Consider the following 21,827-nt stretch of genomic DNA (forward strand, 5'->3'; position numbering starts at 1 on the left):
CAGATGGGGTCAGGCACGTTCATCTGGGACATTTTGTCACAGACAGATCCGTTACGGTCTGTGTGTGCGCGTGGATGCCTGGGCCGAGCTGACTGAGCTCCCGGCTGCAGAGTTTGCACAAAGCGTGAAGACAGTCAGTTACCCAATGAGGATTTTCCTTCAGCACGATTACAGATATTTACGAGTTTTACATTCGTTTCATGCTCGTATTCGTCAAAAATGCTTTATCGGTACGCTCATCCCTAGCTGTAACCACCCTGCCCTGCCTCCTCCTCCTTGCTGCCTGCCGGCTGTGATCACAAGCAGCAACACAGTAGTTCCCGCTGCTTCTTCGGAAAATGGTGCAAAAAATAAATAAATACATTTAAAAAAATCAATAAAACTTGGGATCTTGTAGGCGTGGCGGTGGGATTTCAGCCGTGGCGGGCCGCCACGGCTACGCCTATGTAAGGGAAACACTGGAGTCTAAGCAGGTGTGGAACATCTGCAGTTTAGACATCTCATGGGGCTTAAAGGAGATGTACAGTTGGATGTCATCTGTGTAAAGATGGTAGGAGATTCCTTTAAAGGAGGTCAGGATGTGCTGAAGAGGAAGCAGATAGAGGAGGAAGAGTAGAGGCCAAAGCACAGAACCTTGTGGGACACCATGGGTGAGGGATGTGGTGGAGGACCTAAACTTGGAGGTGGCCACAGAGAAGGAACACTCAGACAGATATAACAAGCAGTAATAGAACAACTTCCAGAGGTGGCGCGTCTCTTCAGGTAAACAGACCGTGACGTAGAAATCGGTCACCAAAGTAGCAAATTTCGACGAGTAGCAGGGATTGTCGGAACACCAGCTCTTTAGCTGGATGAGACATTGTTCTGAATTTCTCTTTTAGCAGCTTTGGGAGTCTTAAATATCTCCTCACAGTAGGCTTGAAGCACTACCTAGGACGGAACGGAGCAGTCTCGGTGGTTGTTGATGCTGGTTCTGCTGCACACGTTCGTTCAGTTTCACTTTCACTTTGGTCTGCTAATTTTAATTTATATCTATTTATGGATTTTTTTTGCGATGTTGGAGACGTCTTTACGGTGGGCTAACCGCAGCGTTTCACACCGTGGTTAATAGTCAAACTAAGACCGGAAAATAAATTGAAAATGTATCGTTATTGAAATTTTTGACTCTTATCGTGAATAAATTTGATAATAAAGAAATGAAAAGATGTGTGTAGGTTGGCAACGTTTATGTCCCTTAAGGAAGCTTTACCACCTCGAGTCACATAAAAATGTGACTTGACGTAATACACGTGACAGCCCCATCTAGTGGACAACTTTTGTCTCTGCGCATACCTTTAGTTATCGTCCATTTATCGTTATTGAGGTGAAATCCTCAATATATCGTGATATTGGTTTTAGGCCAAATCGCCCAGCCCTAAGTCAAACTGGTTGTTCCTTGCAACCCTAGTTGGGACATCACATTTCAGACACTTTGACAGGTTTTCACATACTCTGCACAGAATCTCTATCCATATCCGTTTCCTGACTACGTGGGGGGGTTTGGTCCGCCTTTACAGGATAAACAGAACTCTGGTCGGCAGCCACAGTGAAATGGCTGGCCGAAATACAAACAAACGCCCTCAAATAATTAAGAACCACTAAGCGAAATGTAAAGTTTAGAGCAGAACATTTATCCACAAGTTTCCTGATCGAGCACATGAATGAGAATATATGTCACGACCACTTAAGAGATGGAACAAGCTATAAACTCGATATAAACTTTGCAGAGTCATCTTGTTTGAAATTATACTGATTTATTTAAAATATTGAGATGTTGACCAACCCTTATCTGAACTGAACTAAAGCCAACTCACATCTTAAAGAGCAAGTCACCCCTTACAAGAGGCGTTCTTCACTCCCACTTCATGTTTGAAAAATGCAACAAATGCTGTTGCCTAGCAGACCGAGAGGGTGGAGCCACTAACAAATACACACACTCACGACATTGTGACATCATAATGTACCAGTTTACATCATAGCATACCCCTTAGCCAATAGCGGTGGCAGAATTCAAATGCAGTGAAGAGTTTTTACCTGACAACGGCACAACACTGACAGTTTCAGGCAGAAAATTTAAATTTTAACTAAAATGCACTAAAGTGCGAAACTATTGACTACACGTGTCTGCAGCACGATTAGACACACATTTATATAGTTTATCAGAAAAAAATTGTTGATTTGGGGGTGACTTGCTCTTTAAAGTTCTAGTTACCGTAGAAACCGTATAAAACGTATCGTTTTTGAAATACAACTGGTCACTCTGAGTTTCACAAGCATGCTGAACATGAACATAGTGTAGCCAGAACATAGACCTCCTGTAGCCAGGTTTGTGTTGCCTTCAGGAATACAGAGGAACACACACATCAGTACCTATAGCTTTTAGCTAGGTGATATTTGGGCAGATAACTAGATTTATCAGCTGTGATCAACAGCTGGGTGGGGTTAGAGTGTGTTATCAGCTAGCTCCATATCAAAGCACTCAGTCTTATGGTATCCCCCACCCCAGACAAGCAGAGCAGTCAGCAGGCTGAACCTTCTCACCTGTTTGTAGTGGCGCAGAAACCGAAGCACATACAAAACTACATTACGACATGAACTCATTCACTGCCAATGACGACTACTCGTCATTTGCATTTTTTTTTTACTGTGTGGACATCGGAACGAGCCCCCGCACCGTGAGAACAAACATCTCAGCTCTAAAGCCAATCTTCATCTGCATACGTTACACGTCACGTGATCAGGAAGCAGAAAATCCATGTGTTAGGAGATCGTTTTGGGCCGCTGCTGTAAAAAAGGTCAGGCGCGAACCGGAAAAGCTTCTGTCGATCACAATTCAACAACAGATTATGAAAGAACGGATAAAGCTCAAAACGCGCGGATTCTTCCTGATGTAAGAGGGGAGTCTCTGCTTTGTTTTGGTTGTTTTGGCGTCGACATCATCCTAACAGTTAAAAACGCTGAAAAACGTTGGCAGCGAAGGGCTTTACAGACCATGAAAGGGCTGGCAGCGAACAAATTATTTATGGAAGTGAAAACACTGTTAGAAACTGAGCCCATTAAAAGACTCAAAGCAGGTTCTGGAGGTGAAAGTTCAGTGTACCCACCTACTGCCTTTGAAGCTCATGCCACAGTGGGGACAGGTGTATGGCGCTTCCTGATGTGTGGGCTCCAGGGTCCTCTTGGCAAGCGGTGCCGCTCCAGCTTTCCCGGTGTGCGTCTGCTGGTGGCGGTACAGGCTGGAGGCGTGGCTGTAACACTTCCCACAGTAAGTGCAGCGAAACTGACGCTCATCCGGCTCATAGTCGTCCTCATCAGAGTCAACCTCACCATCCAGCTGGCTGCTGCCTGCCTCCACTAGGTCCTCCTGGTCCTCCTCAACATCCTCCTCATCAGAGTCTGTCTTTATCTCCACGCTCTGCTCCGTCACTTCACATGGGTACACCTCCTCATAGGGAGCAAAGAAGGCCTCATCTGTCTCGATCTTTAGTTGGTCAGCCGTCAGGTCTGCTGAGTCATCAGAGTCCTTCTTCACACACGAGATGGTGAACTTGGAGCCCACCTCAGCCCACTTCACCACGTACTCAATGGGCTGAGTGTCAAGCTCCACAGTGATGAAATCTGCTCCCAAAGCATCTGACTCAGACACCATCAGCTCTGTCTCAGAGTCCTCCATCTTGACAAGGTGTGCCCAGCTGTACCCAGGCCCAGGAGCAAGCGAAGCACCTGAAGAAAAGGAGGGACAGATTATTAACAAGATAAAAGAAAAGCAACTATGCCACCAACACGAATCTAAATGCCATCTTTCCCCAAAACAAATAATCAATGACCAGCAATTGACCAACATTAGGTGTTGCTTAGCTCTGCATTCTGATTCAACACAAGTTTTTTTACAGTTCTTACTGATTGATTCACTTTAAAATCCAAAACTGATCGCAATCCTCTATTGGACATCCAGGAAATCAATGTAAAGTCTTTCAAATGAAAATAATAATATAGTGAGTCTGTCCAGAGTCTCCAGACTGAGATCACATTGGGATTAGGACCTCTAGCCTCAGATCACATAAGAAGTAAAAGCTGAGCTCGGACTGGACTGGGACCAGAAACAGAGCCCTGTGGAACTCTAGCCTCATATGAGATCAGGACTAAAGACAGAACTCCTGCCTCTGATCAGATTAGACCAAAGACGGAGGTTTGTGGAACTACAGCTTTAGAACAGATCTGAACCAAGAATGGCACCTAGAGGAAATGCAGACTCAGACCAGGAGGAGGATGGAGCCCTGCCCAGTCATTTCAGAACTATGATTAAATCGAGGAAAATGTGTATTGATGCCATTTTAACATTAAACACTTTGGAGATAAAACTGATGCTTCTGTTATTAAAAAGACTGGTCCAACATCCAAATGGAGAACACCTCCATCTTGTAGTTTTAATAACAAACAAATCTCTGAGCCTAGGTGTTACCATTGAAACACGAATGTTGCAGGAGGTGTAAAGGAGCCTTGATTTTACAGCTCCTAACAGAACAAATATAAAAAAACAGGGATTCATTTGAAATCAATACTTTTATAGCGTTGTGGTGCTAAGCAAATGGCTAACAGGAAGTGCTTAGGTGAACTGCTGCAATAAAAGCACAGATAGTATGAATACATTTGACCACTGAGAAAAAAAGAACAGCTGACCAGTAAGATTTCTCACTTTGGTCTAAATCGGATTGGATAAATGGCTCAAGAACTCTTTTAAAAAAAATCTACAGTAGATTTGAGTTGTTTCGTGTCATTTTGCACACTGATGAATTGCGTTATTGATTTGAGGTGAAAGGTAATCCTAACAATGAAAACAGAGTCCATGTGTTTATAGAAAAGTCTTGATCCAGTCTTAACCTATGAAAACCTTCCAGGTGTCATGTTTAAAGTCTCTAAGTTGGTTTCACTTTTACTCTGAATAGTTTAGGACTAAACCATCTGTTTCAGCATTAACAGTAGCAGCATGAGCTCCCTGGCGCTGGTCTTTCTGCAGCTGGTTGTGTTTTAATCACAGATTAAAGCAGGTCACCACTCATAACACCATTTATGAACGTTGACCGCTCTTCTACCTGCTGGTAGGACTGTGTGATATAGTTTATTAGACTATGAATTCATATGGCACTTAAACGTCGTCATCGTCTTCCTCCGATTATCCGGGTCCTGGTCGCGGGGGCAGCATCCCAACTAGGGAGCTCCAGACCGTCCTCTCCCCAGCCACCTCCACCAGTTCCTCCGGCAGGACCCCAAGGCGTTCCCGGACCAGATTGGAGATGTAACCTCTCCAACGTGTCCTGGGTCGACCCGGGGGCCTCCTGCCGGCAGGAAATGCCCGAAACACCTCCCCAGGGAGGCGTCCAGGAGGCATCCTGACCAGATGCCCAAACCACCTCAACTGGCTCCTTTCGATCCGGAGGAGCAGCGGTTCTACTCCGAGTCCCTCCCGAATGTCCGAGCTCCTCACCCTATCTCTAAGGCTGAGCCCGGCCACCCTACGGAGGACACTCATTTCGGCCGCTTGTATCCGCGATCTTGTTCTTTCGGTCATTACCCAAAGCTCATGACCATAGGTGAGGACTGGGACTTAGATTGACCGGTAAATCGAGAGCCTGGCTTTCTGGCTCAGCTCCCTCTTCACCACGATAGTTTGACTAAGCGTCCGCATCACTGCAGACGCCGAACCAATCTGCCTGTTGATCTTCCGATCCCTCCTACCCTCACTCGTGAACAAGACCCCCAGATACTTAAATGCCTCCACTTGAGGTGGGACCTCTCTCCCGACCCGGAAATGGCAAGCCACCCTTTCCCGGTCGAGAGCCATGGTCTCAGATTTGGAGGTGCTGATCCTCATCCCAGCCGCTTCGCACTCGGCCGCGAACCTACCCAGCAAGAGCTGAAGGTCAGAGCTGGATGAAGCTAGGAGGACCACATCATCCGAAAAAAGCAGAGACGAGATTCTCCTGCCACCAAACTCGACACACTCCACACCACGGCTGCGCCTAGAAATTCTGTCCATAAAGGTAATGAACAGAATCGGTGACAAAGGGCAGCCCTGGCGGAGTCCAACCCTCACCGGTAACAGGTCCGACTTTCTACCGGCTATGCGGACCAAACTCACGCTCCTATAGTAAAGGGACTGAATGGCCCTTAACAAAAGGCCACCCACCCCATACTCCTGGAGCGTTCCCCACAGGGTGCCCCTGGGGACACGGTCATAAGCCTTCTCCAAATCCACAAAACACATGTGGATTGGTTGGGCAAACTCCCATGCCCCCTCCATCACCCTTGCAAGGGTATAGAGCTGGTCCACAGTTCCATGGCCAGGATGAAAACCACATTGCTCCTCCTCAATCTGAGATTAAAAAAATCGATCGGACCCTCCTCTCCAGTACCTTGGAGTAGACCTTTCTAGGGAGGCTGAGGTGTGTGATCCCCCTATAGTTGGAACACAACCCCCGGTCACCCTTCTTAAAGATGGGGACCACCACCCCAGTCTGCCACTCCACAGGAACTGCCCCCGATGACCATGCAATTTTGCAGAGACGGGTCAACCACGAGAGCCCTACCACATCCATAGCCTTGAGATACCCAGGACGAATCTCATGCACCCCTGGGGCTCCGCCGCTGTGTAGTTGTTTGACTACCTCAGCAACTTCTGCTCCAGAGATTGGACAGTCCATCCCAGGACTCCAGGCTCTGGCTCCTCCTCGGAATGCGCGTACGTGGGATTGAGGAGCTCCTCAAAGTATTCCTTCCACTGCCCGACTATAGCCCCAGTTGGCGTCAGCAGCTCCATATCCCCACTGTAAACAGTGTGAGCGAGTTGCTGCCTCCCTCTCCTGAGGCGCCGAACAGTTTGCCAGAACCTCTTTGGAGCCGATCGATAGTCTTTCTCCATGGCCTCACCAAACTCCTCCCACGCCCGAGATTTTGCCTCAGCAACTGCCACTGCTGCACCCCGCTTGGCTATCCGGTACCCATCTGCTGCCTCCGGAGACCCACAGACCAGCCACACCCTGTAGGCCTCCTTCTTCAGCCTAACAGCTCCCTGAACCTCTGGTGTCCACCATCGGGTACGGGGGTTGCCACCACGACTTGCACCGGCCACCTTGCGACCACAGCTAGCAACAGCCGCCTCAACAATCGCAAAGTGGAACAAGGCCCACTCGGAGTCGATGTCCCCCACTGCTCTTGGGACGCGGTCAAAGCTCTGCCGGAGGTGGGAGTTCAAGACCTGGCAGACCCAAATGACCTGGCAGACCCTCACTATGCATTTGGGTCTGCCAGGTCTACGCGGCATCTTCCCCGGCCATCTGATCCAACTCACCACCAGGTGGTGATCAGTTGACAGCTCCGCTCCTCTCTTCACTCGGGTGTCCAAAATATACGGCCGCAGGTCAGATGATACGACTACAAAGTCTATCATCGACCAGCGACCTAGGCTGCCCTGGTACCAATTGTACCGATGGGCATCCTTATGTTCGAACATGGTGTTCGTTATGGCCAAACTGCGGCTTGCATTGAAGTCCAATAACGAAACACTACTCGAGCTCAGATCAGGAGGGGCCGTTCCTCCCAATCACACCCCTCCAGGTCATGCTGTCATTGCCCACGTGAGCATTGAAGTCCCCCAGCAGGACAATGGAGTACCCTGATGGAGCACTATCTAGCACTCGTCCCAGGGACTCCAAAAAGGGTGGGTAATCTGAACTGATATTTGGCACATTAGCACAAACAACAGTCTGGACCCGTTCCCCGACCCGAAGGCGCAGGGAAGCTACCCTCTCGTCCCCTGGGGTAAACCCCAACACACAGGCAGAGAGTCTTGGGGCTAACAAAAAGCCAACCCCAGCCCTCTGCCTCTCACCTGGAGCAACTCCAGCAAAGGAGAGTGTCCAACCCCTCTCAAGGACTTGGGTTCCAGAGCCAATGCTATGTGTCGAGGTGAGTCCGGTACCGCTCAACCTCTGCCACAAGTTCCTGCTCCTTCCCCGCCAGCGAGGTGACATTCCATGACCCAATAACCAGTTTCCTTGTCCGGGGATCGGACCGCCAAGGCTCCCGCCTCGGTCTGCCACCCAATCCACACTGCACCGGACCCTTCCTGTTCCTCCTGTGGGTGGTGGGTCCACAGTTGGATGAGCCCATGTATCTGGTTTGGGCTGGGCCCAGCCGGGCCCCATGGGTGAAAGCCCGGCCACCAGGCGCTCGCTCACGGGCCCCAACCCCAGGCCTGGCTCCAGGGTGGGACCCCGGCAACCCTCCGGGCCAGGTACTCCGACTCTTTGTTTTTACTTCCATGAAAGATCTTCACTATTCAAGTGATTTTACCAGCAGCAATATTCTTTAATATCTATTTACTTGTTTATAATGTAATGAACGGGCCATAGTCAACAGGTGAAAAAACAAAAAGCAACATCACACAAATATGAAACTGAGGCTTAATGATAAATATTTACTCTTAAATGATCGGATTAAGCCCGCAGTGATAACGACATCCCTGGTGCTTTAAAATTCCTCGTGCTTTGTAAACGATTACATTATTTATGTGTTTATTGATTACTGACAGCAAACTGGTGAAAACTCAACCCTGACTAAACCAGTAGAACTGTGGTGCTACGACTGGTTTCACTGGTCTGGTTCGTGTGATCTAGAATGGTCCTAACATCTGGAACTAGTTCAGCAGCTGTGATTCACCTCTAGCTGCAGGTGTGGCCCAGCTCACCTAGAGGGGCCAGAGACCCACTAACGCGACTAAACCAGAACCTGGGGGACCCTGGAGGTGCTGACCGGGCCGGATGAGCTCTCTGGGACCCCTTCAAAGAACCGAGCCCGCGTAGCTTTACATAACTGGCAGTCAACTCCACGTCATGCAAGTGATGGATGCGGGTGACCCTTTCTTCGCATGGTCACGTGACCCTAGACGTTTTGAGCCGTCAACTAAAACCCGCCGGATGCTCAGCTTTGACAACTCCGTTCACCAGTCTGATATGTTCAGGCCCGCCCAGAACCCGACACACGAAGTCTCGGTTTTGTTTTGGCGCAGATGAAAACACCCGGTCCCACCAGCCATCGTTAGGTTAATGATCAATATGAACACGGTATCTCAGCCAGAACCCGCAGAGGGCGGCTGCCAGCCGGGCATCCGTCACTAACGGCCAAGTTCTGCTTCATACACAAATTTAAAATCTAATGTTTGAACGCCGAAATTATTTAAACATCGACCTCTTTCGAAAAAAGTCCCCATCTTGGTCTGGAAGATCTGTTTCTGGGTCGTACGGGGCTGAGTTGTAAAATAGACTTTTTGTTGCAGGAGTTCCGGGGATCGGCCCGGCTGGCAGCCAGAGATGAGGAAGCAGAACGAGCCTCTGTCCCCGCACCAGTAACTATCAAAATAAAGCGGAGGGCCGCTAACGAGGCGGGATTAGGAAACTCACCGAGGTTCTGCGCGCTGGAGGGTCGGTAATACGTTCAGTTAACCGTCGTTAACCGTGAAATTCACCGGCCAGCAGTGACAATAAACAGGAAGCCGCGGACACGAAACACTGTAGTAAAGGATTAAATGGTCGCCAAACAGCGGAAATACACCGGATTGTCCTTCAAAATAAAAGCGTGATCAGAAAAATCCAGTTGACGTCGGTGACATAATCGGTTTAGGCAAAACTTGTACACATTTTACTTGGATACTTAAAAATAAATAATGAAACCAGAGTGCAATAAATACGTATTGTTAGGAAAATTCGAATACATATTAAAAATAAAAAAACTAAAACATTTTCAGATTAATATAAGTTATTACAAACACAAATAGATATAGAAAAATGTAATGGTACTATAATTTTATCATTTGAAATACAAAAACCATTACCACGAATCCCAATAATACTTAGCAAAATTCAGATAACGAAGGAGTGTATCAAAACAAATATTTTCTACTTATTTTTTTATTAGCATGTGTACATCATTCTTATTTTCTTATATTCATAAAACAAAGTAAAACACAAAAATAAAGCATAGACATATTTGAATGTGACAGGTCTTATTTTTTGTTGGTAAAATCAAATTCACCTTTATTGTCGTTACAACTTGTACAACAAAATTTGCTATGCTCTGTGGATGATAAATACTAAAATGCTTAAAAAAGTAAAATCACACACACACACACACACACACACACACACACACACACACACACACACTTAACGACAACTGTGATTCAAAAGTTCTTTGTTTTTGTTGCACCAGTCCTGTATCCATGTGGAACCATCATGTCGCTTCTGTTGATAAACAGAGAAACCCGTAAATCACGTTACAGAGGACACCATGTTGTGTTTTGGACACAGAGTACTAGAGATGAAGAAGACAACATGCATGATTCAAGTCCTGTTTTTATGTTATTAACAAGTGCATTGATCCAAAGGTTATCGCTGTAGTTATGCTGCTATAGGCTTAGACTGCTGGAGGACATACTGCCCACTTTCCACACTCAACTACTTTCTTCTACAATTTGCTCTTTAACTGTATTATTTCCTGCCATTTCAGCTGTTAACTTTATTTTTTCTCTTAACTGTTTTTCTCCCCAGAAGAAGCTACAATGGTGTTCTGCTGAGCTGTGGTGGCCTCATGGTGGGGACCATCGGCTAGCACACTGCTGCTAACCACTTAGACATTTTCCCTCTCCTGATAACAATTTACTCTCTTTTACATTAAATGTGCTACTACTAGTTTACCTGTTTAATTATAGATTCACTGGGATAAATACAATAAACTTTATCTCTCACCAAATAGAGTATTTACTAAGAAATCACAATGTAACCACAGACTTGGTGTGTGTGTGTGTGTGCGTGCATGCGTGCGTGTGTGTGTGTATCTGCTCTGTCTCCATCCCCAGTGAGTCGTGGTGGATGGCTGCTTATACTGAGCCAGGATCCTCTTGAGGTTTCTTCCTGTTAAAAGGGAGTTTTCCTCTCCACTGTTACTGCATGCTTGCGCAGTATGAGGATTGTTGTAAAGACTGACACTAGTCAGTGAATCGATGCAACCTGCTGGGTTCCTTATATAGGAAACTTTTTTCTGATTGGCTTAATGAACTGGGACCTCATTTATCAAGCTTGCTTACGCACAAAACGGGGTCGGAAAACTGCGTAAGCAACTTTCCATGCAAACTTTGGGATTTATGAAACAAAACTTTAGGTTACTGTCGTAACCCCGGTTCTCTGAGTAACATGAGTGAGATGTCTCACTATGGGATACGCCCCTCCGCGGATTCCTCAGAAGCACTTATCTCAATACGCCAATCCTGATTGGCCAGTGACCGTGACGTACGCGTCCCCCTGCTACTATAAGTAGCAAGCGTCCCCACGCACGCACTATTCAAGATAAACACCTCTTCTCGCTTCGCCCAGCAAGAAGGGTTGTCTGGTGAGACATCTCACTCATGTTACTCAGAGAACCGGGGTTACGACAGTAACCTAAAGTTCTCTTTCTTAACATTCGTTTCGATGTCTCACTATGGGATATGGAGACTCCCGTATTGCCAGACAGCTTATCCAGCGATCACCAACCTACAGGGATACGTCTTGGCCCGCCAAAGACCCCACACTCAGAATCGTGTGAGTCATTGCAGGGACCGAAACATCAAGCTTATAGAAGCGTGCAAATGCAAGTGGAGAAGCCCAACTTGCTGCAGCACAAATCTCCTGGATTGACAGCCCCCGAAAAAGGGCCCAAGAAGCAGACAGGCCCCTAGTAGAATGGGCCCTGAGCCCAACAGGAGCCTGAATGCCCTGACAGGAGTAAGCCATAGAAATAGCCTCCACAATCCAGTGGGAAAGCCTCTGCTTTGTGACGGGTTTCCCCTTACGAGGCCCACCCCATGACACAAAAAGCTGGTCCCCCCTGCGAAGGTTCTCCGTCCGATTCACATACTCCTTGAGCGCGCGAATCGGACACAGCTTGTGCCACCGCTCCTCCTCAGGAGAGGAGAAGGGTGGCGGGTAGAAAGCTGTGAGGATAATAGGAGAAAAGGAGCCCACCACCTTAGGCACAAAGGCAGGGTTGGGCTTCAGGGACACCTTCATGTCACCGGGTGCAAACTGGGTGCAGGATGGGTGCACAGAGAGAGCCTGTAAGTCACTAACTCGCTTTGCAGATACCAAAGCCAGGAGTAGCACCACCTTAAGAGACAGGATCTTAAGGTCCAGGCCGTCCATAGGTTCAAATGGAGGCCCGGAGAGGGCCGACAGCACCAAGGACAGATCCCATGAGGGCACCAGGGGTCGAGACACAGGGAGAAGCCTGCGCGCGCCCCTCATGAAGCTACACACCAGGGGGTGTTGACCTGCCAGCTTCTTCCCAAAACCCAAGTGTCGGGAGGAAATGGCTGCTAGGTACACTTTAATGGTGGAGAAAGCCTTCTTCCCATCCAACAAGTCTTGCAGGAAAGACAGAATGACGTTCACCGGGCATTGGAAGGGTGAGACCTCCCTGCCCTGACACCAGGCTTCAAACACCCTCCATTTACAGTCATATAGGGACCTAGTGGAGGGGGCCCTAGCATTCTGAATGGTTCGAATGACCGCCTGGGGCAGCTCTGCTGACACTAGCCCGCACCCCTCAGGGGCCAGGCCCACAGGGCCAGCCGTTCTGGATGAAGGTGGAAGATCGAGCCTCCCGCTTGGGACACCAGGTCCCTGCGAAGCGGAAGTTTCCAAGGTTGGCCCTCCAGGAGTTGGAAAATGTCCACCACCCAATGCATAGCTGGCCAGTATGGGGCCACCAGAATGAGAGTGTGGAGCTGGGTTCGTACCCTCAGCAAGGTGGGTGGTATCAGGGCCACTGGGGGAAAAGCGTAAAGCAGTCCCCGTGGCCAGTCGTGCGCCAGCGCGTCCACGCCGAGTGGAGCGTCTCGGTCGCGCAGAGGACAGTGAGCATTCTCCTTGGAGGCAAAAAGATCCACTACGGCTGTGCCGAACCGGATCCAAATCTGTTCCAACACTGCTAGATGCAGGCTCCAATCCCCGTACAGGGGTGTCCCTCTGGACAACAGATACGCCCCCCGATTCAGAACACCCGGGACATGGGTGGCTCTGATTGAGAGGAGATGCCTGCTGCACCATAGGATCAGTCTGCGTGCCAGCGTGTGTAACCGCACGGAGCGCAGCCCCCCCTGGTGGTTTATATAAGCCACAGTCAAGGTGTTGTCTGTTCTCACTAGGACATGATGGCCGGAGAGAAAAGGCAGGAAGCGCCTCAGGGCTAGAAAGACCGTGAGGAGTTCCAGATAATTTATGTGTGTCCCCCAGAGCTCTCTGCTCCACACACCCCTGACAGAGCGACCCTCCAGGAGCCCCCCCCCAACCTGACAGGCTCGCATCTGTCGTGACCACTTTCCTCACGAGAACCAACCCCAAAGGCACCCCCTGTGCCAAGAGGGAAGGGTGACGCCAACAGCGGAGCGCCGTGACGCACGCTGCAGAGACCGTCACCCTGCGCGCTCTGTGGCGTACTGGAGAGAGACCCAGAGAAGCCACCCAGCGTTGAGAATCTCTCATGTGTAGACGGCCGAGTGGTACCACTGAAATAGCCGACGCCATGAGACCCAAAAGCCTGAGGCATAACGCAAACCGCACCGAACTGTGTAGGCGGAAGCGCGCCAGGCAGAACGAGAGCGCGTTCACGCGCGGTGCCGAGAGACGGGCCGTGAACGCACCTGAGTCCAGATTCAGACCTAGAAAGGTTATTTTCTGGGAGGGGAGGAAAGCGCTTTTCTGCCAGTTTATTCTGAAACCCAGACCACACAAGGGAGGGATCACAACCAGCGTGTTTGACGCTGTTTCCTCTCTGGACCGTGCCAGCAGGAGCCAGTCGTCTAAATACGTGGCCAGCCGAATGCCCCTCCCTCTCAGAGGGGCGATCGCCGCCTCCGTACACCTGACAAACACCCTCGGGCTCAGCGAGAGGCCGAATGGGAGCACGGTGTATTCGTAACACACTCCCTGAAAGGCAAACCTCAGAAATGTCCTGTGTGGAGGGTACACGGGAACATGAAAGTATGCGTCCCTCAGGTCGATTGAGGTGAGCCAGTTGCTCTGGTGAATCAGACGCAAAAGGGATGAGAGCGTGAGCATTTTGAATCTGTACTTTCTGAGGCATCGGTTCAGGGCCCTCAGATCCAGGATCGGGCGAATCCCGGTCCCTCCCCGTTTCGGGACCAGGAAGTACCTGGAGTCGAAACCGCTCTGAGACCGATCGGGAGGCACAATGCATATCGCTCCCTTCTCCAGCAGGGAGGAGATTTCTCCCTGAAGGATGTGAGCTGACGACCCCTGGGCGTGGGAGAACACTACGCCGGAGAATCGAGGAGGAACAGAAGCGAATTGGAGCCTGTAACCCCTCGAAATTGTTCTCAGCACCCAACGTGAAGCAGAAACCGCTGTCCATTCCTCCCTGTGAGTGGAGAGCGGTGACACAGCCGTGACACACGGAGCACCAGCTCCCTCCAGAGGTTGTGGGGCAGCGGTGCTCGTGGCAGCCACTGCGCATGTGCGGGGGCTTTGTGCTTTGACGGCCCAGGCTTACGGGGACGACCCGTGGCGCCGCCCCCGCCTGGAACCGCTCATGGGTGACATTTATACTGATTTTTGCTGCGCCCTTGACATCTTGTCTGGATGCGACAGCGAACCTTTTAATGCTCCTTGAGCGTGACATGTTTGTGAAAAACAATGTGAGTGCTTGTGACGTGTGCTTTGAGCCGGCACCGCCGGCTGCACGTCCTGGCCCCACCCTGGACCGCTCGGGAACTCTGCCGGAGGGGTTCCGTGAGGGGGGGGAGAAAGCACCATGGCAACATCCAACAGGAGGAGCTGGCGAACGGGGAATCGCCAGCTGCAGCGTCGGGAGGGAAGAACTCCGACAGGCTGCCCACTTCTTCCTCCTCACCTGCTGACCGCCGTGTCTGGTGGATTGTCCCGGTGGCGGAGCAGCTTGGTTGCCGGATCCCTGAGGCCAAACTGGTCGAGGCTCTGAGCCCGAAGGAGCTGGTTGGACAGCTTGAGGCTTCGGGCGCTTTGGGATCCGGAACTGAGGCTGGGCTCGGGCAGCTGCCTGAGGCAGGTTCGGCCGAGCCGGCAGCGCCTGTGAGGGTTTACGGGGAAGGCAGAGATGAAGGGCTTCATCCTCTTTCTTTTTAGCCGCACACCGTTGCTGCATTGATGCCAGGGCAGAGCCGAAAATGCCTTCAGGCACGATTGGCATGTCCAAAATGTCCTCCTTCTCTCTCTCAGAGAGGTTGGTGAGGTTCAGCCATCGTGCACGTTCTTGAAGCACCATCATGCCCATAGCTTTAGCCGTAGCATGGACCGCGCAGCGCTGCACACGCAGGCAGATGTCGGTCAGTACGGTGATTTCCTCCCGCACCTCCGGGTCCGGCTTCGTATTCATGTCCTCACAGAGCTCGGCTTGGTACGCCGAGAGCATGGAGGAGACATTCAAAGCTCGGACCGAGATGGCGGCAGCCTTGTACGCCCTCTCGTTCAGCGCCGACTGGAAGCGGTCCGCCTTCGCAGGGAGAGCGGGAGGCCTGGAGGAAGTCGCCGAGAGCCGTGGGTGCAGGTGGGCTGCAACCAGCGGTTCCATCGGCGGCATGCGAAGCATGCCAGCCGTCTCCATCCCTTCGAAGTCCAGCGAGGAGGCTCCTTGGACAGGAGACCTGGAGCTGAACGGGTGTTTGTCCCAGGAGGACCCCACTTCTTGGAGTAGCTCCGGGAAGGCGGGGAGGAGGGGCTTTGCCACCCTCGTGGCCTGAGGCAGCTTCTTTCCCTTGTAGCGGGATCTGACAGCCTCAGTGACCACGGTGGGCCAAGGGATGTTGAGCCTGGTCGCAGCGCGTCGGCAGACTGACTGCATGTCCAGGTGGGCGGCTGGAGAAACCGCTCCATCCCTGGGAGAGGACGGAAAGCTAGGCATGGAGGCCTGAGCGATGGGGAGAAAGACGTCGTCCTCCTCGTCCTCCTCTGAAATGAGGAGTTCCGAGGTGTCCTCGTCGTCTCCGTAGTCCAACTCCAACACATCCTCGGCGGGGAGGCTCGGACCGGCCAGTTCGAGCTGTGAGCCCCAGCTGAGTTCGGCACACGGTTCCGGCTCCGGGAGGACATGTTCGCTGGCGTCCCCAGGCGGTGGCCCAGGGGCCGGCAGGCAAGGGTCCTTCCCCGACAGGCTAGCTTGGCGCGCTAGCCGCCGGCGAAGGCTCTTCAGGGTGAAGCAAGCGCAGCTCTCACATGACCCGGGGACTTCCAATGCCAGCTGGGCGTGTTCCAGCCCGAGGCAGCTCGAGCAGACCCTGTGCGGGTCTTTGCTTGAGATTTTGTTCCCACAGGTACAGAGGCGAGCTCCTGCACCGTCGACTCCTCTGGTGGGAGGAGCGGCTTCCATGTTGGCTAACTGGTGTGTTAGCATAGAACGAACAGATGCACTGGAGTGTGAAGCTGCTCGTTATGCCCCGAGCCTATGGTGAAGGTCAGGACAGAAGGACGGTAAGTTAACGTTCGGCGACGGAGAGAATATTAGAAGGCTCCGTCTGTGAACAGTTGAGCTAACTTACCTCAGAGATAAGCGACCACCGAAGCGAGAAGAGGTGATTGAATAGTGCGTGCGTGGGGACGCTTGCTACTTATAGTAGCAGGGGGACGCGTACGTCACGGTCACTGGCCAATCAGGATTGGCGTATTGAGATAAGTGCTTCTGAGGAATCCGCGGAGGGGCGTATCCCATAGTGAGACATCGAAACGAATGTTAAGAAAGAGAACTTAGCAGAAAAATGTGTGCAGCTTTAAGCTGACTAAGGACCTGGCTTACTCACATTTTGGACATGGAGAGCACCTGCAGTGCTGCTGCTGCTAAGGATACAATTATGAAATCCTGCAGCATTATCACTTGTACTGCTTCGTTTTCACACAGAACAAGCCCCCCCCCCCCCCCCCACACACACACACACACACAGACACACACACAGACATACACACACACACACACAGCCTGAAGCGCAGAATATGGAATGCAGAATATCAGCAGGGGGACAGATTGAGACAGAATGTCATGCTTCTAAGTGAGTGTGTTTACATGCAGCCAGTAACCCTTTTAAAACCCGAATATTTACAATAACCCAGTTCTGCAGGTCCATGTAAACACAGCCAAAAACCCGGATATGCTCATAACCGGGTTTTTAAAAACCCGGTTACTACACCTGGGGTAACCCTTTTCTAACCCGAATGTTTGGTCGTGTAAACGCATACCGGGATATCCCCATCAAAGCGTGTGTTCTGCGCATGCTCTGTTCGCAAGGAATCTTGGTCTTTAGAGTAGCGAGACGTCTTGTATGCGCCAGAACACCGGAAGTAAACAACAAGTTGGGAGCAGCATGGCGAGTCGCAGCACAGCACCACACTTTCGGAGTGACGAGGAAACTAAAGCGCAAACAAACGCGTCGCTATCTCTTCCGAACTGGTAAACATGTTGTTTTCACGGATATCGGAACAAGAAGAACCGGAAATGACGCATATTGCATCTGGACGTAGTCCACACGTCCTGACGCTACCCCAACGTCCGCATTTAAATCAGGTTATGCAAGTTTTCTATTTATGCTTGTAAACGGGTTATTCTGATCAACTCAGAAGACCGAATACAAACCTTAACCCCATCATAACCCGGATATTGGCTGCATGTAAACAGTGTGTGTGTCCTGTCACTAGGGCTGTCGCGGTTGAGGAATTCCCCCTGCGGTGATTCAGGGTGGCTTAATATTGCGGTGTGCGATATTATTGCAGCCCTTTTTTATTGCAGTACTATCTAAACATAATGTTTACACATTTAAAAAAGGTTAAAAATTGCCGTGCCTTCTTTAATAACACTTTACTGAATGCAGATCAAAGGGCAGTAACAACACAAATCGCAGTAACGCTTGTTTCTCCGACAGTCGGAGTCCGACTGAACTTAAAAACAACAAAATTCAGGAGAAGGTTAAACTTTTAAATGCAAATTTGGCTGCAGCATCTAACAAATAAGAAACAAGTCCCCATTTTGTTTAGTTGTTTAAAATCAAGCATAAAAAATTACATGTACCGGGTGCGCGCGCGCCGGGGGGCGGGCGCACTATCATTTCACTTTCACACACACGAATGACGGTGATTTATAGCTCGGTCACGTCCTTGTTACCTACAAGGAAAACCAGCATGTTAACTACGGTTTGAGAGAGGATCTGAGAGGGGTGGCAACATTTGCAGCAACACTGAAAACCCTCTCAGATGGAGCGCTCGTTGAACGCACACGTACTTGCGTGCGACTCTGGCGAGCAAAGGGAATCTCTCCCGGTTGTTGCTCCACCGTGTCACGGGGGTTTTCTTTAGGGTGGATGCATTCCTCCTGCAGGTAGCGAGTGAGCTCCAGCTCGGCTCAAACTCTCTTCGGGACGGCTGCAGAAGCAGTGCTTGTCCGGGACTTCAGCAGGTCTCCGAGCATTTATTTATTTATTTTTGCCGCTGGTGGCAGCTCCGTCTCGGCCAAGGACCCTGGCTGCGCAGCAGCTGACGTACTGAAAACCAAAGTGCTCCCAAAGGAGCGAAGTAACGTTTCGTTTTGATACCAGTGCAGCCGTTCTTCTCAACATGCATCATTGAGTTGAACCAAGTTCAGTAATCGCGGTGGCGCATGATGCAGCGCGGTGGGCTTCTTCATATCGCGATATTTCATTTTTGCGGTTACCGCGACAGCCCTACCTGTCACTGTGACCCAATTGATCATGCGCTCTGGCTACTTGTACAGGGGAAATCTCTGACTGGTTAGCGTGCGTAACTTTCACCCGGGAGTCTGGGGATCGAATCCCGATTGGACCATTTTTTTAATATCCGCCACAGATCTCTCTGAAGAATTCGCAACATTGACGGCTTCTGCAACGCTGTGCCACTCGGTGGATTTTCTCTTATTTGTTTTGCAAAAGCACTTCCTTTCATTTCTCCACCTCACCCACAGGTACCTCAATTCCTGCTTCTGTGAAATAGTGCTTCCCTGATCTACGGTCGCCATCGTCATTGGCGAAACACTGCAACAGCCAGCTTACGTATATGCATGAGATCCACAAGACACTTTGCATTGACTATTTATGGCAGTGAGTGGGCGTGGTGAGGGCGGGATGTGACTAAAAAGCAGCTGAGAAACATTCTCGTTAGTCTCCGATTTACAAAGCGGAGATTGCGTGCAGCTGTGCGTACTCCATGTTTGATAGATCACAATCCTACTTGGCGTAAGTAAATTTTTTTGCTGAGCTTAAGTACGGTTTTAGTAAGGATTCTATGCAATGTTTGATAAATGAGACCCCTGACCTGTATTGGAATGTTTTCTGTGTGAAGGTCCTTGAGACGACTCGTCGTGATTTGGCAACGGGGTTTTATCTTTTATTTCTTTAGAAGAAAGGCTTTTAGCACTTCTACTTGTTGTGGTTTTAAAGACATTTAAGTCATTTAGAACAGAGGAAAGAGCCGCAGCGAACTCCGCCGCTGTCATCCAGCAATGGTCAGTTTAGGTACAGCCTGACCTTGCACCATCTATTCAACATCTGGTCAGAAAGGAGAAACACTGCATGTGTTCCTTTTAAAATGAGCCTGCCTTCACACCAGCTGGGATTCAGACTCTGCTAGTCTGAACGATAAACGATAACTTTCTTTCCCAAGGTCTCATCTGTCTGCCTCCACAGAAGAACTCCAGCTCGAATCAGTTGCTAAATTCAAGAATGATTTAATAAATCAATATGAACTTCTTCCATGACTTATAATCTAGATAATCATGAAATAAACATTTGTTTATTACAACTTATAATAATTATAGTATAATGAAATGCTTCATTAATCTGTGCACACTGAATGGATATTATATTATGGTGTCTACTAGAACCTGCCATGTGTTAAACATGTTTAGACGACAGGTCCTCACACCTGCACCTCCACAATAACACGTACAGCTAAGTTAAACCCTGACACACATAGGATTAACCCAGTCAGAACATACTGTATCAAGAAGGTGTGTTTCTGAGTTGTCTTGGTAACATCTCTCAAACCTGTCAGCCTCTGATTGGCTGTGAAAATCATAACAGCTAAACCTTAAAACTAGAGATTCTGAGTAATTCGTCAGTTCTAGAGAATCGCTCAGACTGGCCATCTGTAGCAAAACCTCTTTAACCATCAAAGATTTTGACACGTCGTCAAAACCTTTTTGCACCTGCAAAGCTGATGAGCAAACAGTTCCTGCAGAAACAAAGCTGATATTGTTAGATTCATTAAGAGTCCGCCAGACGCTCGGTTCCATCCTGACTGTTGTGACCTGAGACATCTCTGGACTGAAGAGTCGGTACCACGGTATTCTACAGCCCTCCGGTGCCAGAGGTCAGCCGACCCCTGTGACTTTCAGATCCACCAAGAGGGTCTCTCCAAAACGGGTAAAGTAGACATGACAGATTGCGTCTGAATGTTCTTCTGATGATAACAACTTTATAGTTTAGAGCAAACCAAATTCTTTTCGCCAGAACTCAGCTTATTTTGATAAGGAAGCTCTGACTGACATCGCATTCACACATAGGTTCCTTCATCATGTTTAGTTACATCCACTCACAGTAAATGCTTAATTAATTAGTCATGTTTTAAATTGTTTGTAAAATAAATTCTTACTTTTATAAACCTGACTCCTTCTTGAAGTAACACGAAGTGTGGTTGATCACTGAAAAAGCAAAGAACCTAGATCTTCTGAATTAAATTCTAGAATCTTCTGAATAATTACAATAAAGACCTTGCAGGTTAATATTTTATATTTATATAGAATATTACATCTTCCTGGTCATAACAGATAAAATAATCAATTTGCCTCCGCTACATTTAAGAGAAACTGAGTGTCACTGTGTGTGACATCCACGACGTTGTAGTTTTTTAGCTGTAGTCAAAAATGGCATCTGGCAATGACAGAAACATCTTTCTTCAGCAGAAAAGCTTTTAGTGCTTCTACTTGTTGTGGTTTTAAAGACATTCAAGTCAGTTAGACCAGAGGAAAGAGCCGCAGCGAACTCCGCTACAGTCGCCATGTTTATGACAAACTCGGCGTTGTGGTGTGTGACGTACGCTGCTCAGCGCTGATTGGCTTGGTTAGGATTCTCAGAGGCGGGGTTTTTTGAGTAGGAGAGTTCCCAGACCCTTTCTCTGTGCAGAATTAATTTCTGACTATATTAAACGATTTCTTCGGTTGTAAAGTGTGAAGTAAACTCAGACGAAGTAAAATCCAAGCCGATCCCGTTCATGTTCATGTTTATGATCCGTGTTTGTTTACCTTTTTTGCCTGCCAATATGGCGTCTACTAACTGAGAGTCACGTGGGGTCCGGAGCTCTATACGGGCATTGAACGGCACTGAAAATTGGTTTAACACACAGGTCCGATTTGCGCTTTCGGTGCCGAGATGACTCTTTTTCTCAGACCTTCTCCCCAACGGTCAGACTGGGACCAAGGCAACACTACAGACTGACTGGCTACATGAAATTACGCACACAGCCTCCATTCTGCAAGAAGAATGAGCCAGTGGGGTGAGGGGTACGCACTCGGTACCGTTTCGCTGCCGCGTTCCTTCTTTGGGAGTGAGCTGTGGAGAAGGGGGAGAATGCGTGCACGCAAGGGCACAGCAAGCTTTTGTAAAGTGTGGGTGTTGAGATTTCTCTGAGTTATACAGTGTGTATATAAAT

The 21,827-nt window shown here is 49.3% G+C and overlaps 1 protein-coding gene across 2 annotated transcripts in view; it reads right to left on the reverse strand.

The window, feature by feature from the left end:
- LOC107396227 (zinc finger protein 135) overlaps positions 1-21,827 on the reverse strand; it is a 33,330-nt gene that overhangs the window by 8,288 nt on the left and 3,215 nt on the right. The window contains exons 1-2 of one of the 2 annotated variants that reach the window (XM_015975828.3): positions 9,498-9,635; positions 3,144-3,762 (exon numbers count right to left, since the gene is read on the reverse strand). In XM_015975828.3, the coding sequence (XP_015831314.3) occupies positions 3,144-3,712 (569 nt within the window). In that variant the 5' untranslated portion in view covers positions 3,713-3,762; positions 9,498-9,635. Of the gene's footprint in view, positions 1-3,143; positions 3,763-9,497; positions 9,636-21,827 lie in introns of those variants that run through there. The other variant, XM_015975831.3, reaches the window with a different exon arrangement.

The sequence above is a fragment of the Nothobranchius furzeri genome, chromosome 12 (assembly GCF_043380555.1).
Source record: "Nothobranchius furzeri strain GRZ-AD chromosome 12, NfurGRZ-RIMD1, whole genome shotgun sequence".
NCBI lineage: Eukaryota > Metazoa > Chordata > Actinopteri > Cyprinodontiformes > Nothobranchiidae > Nothobranchius > Nothobranchius furzeri.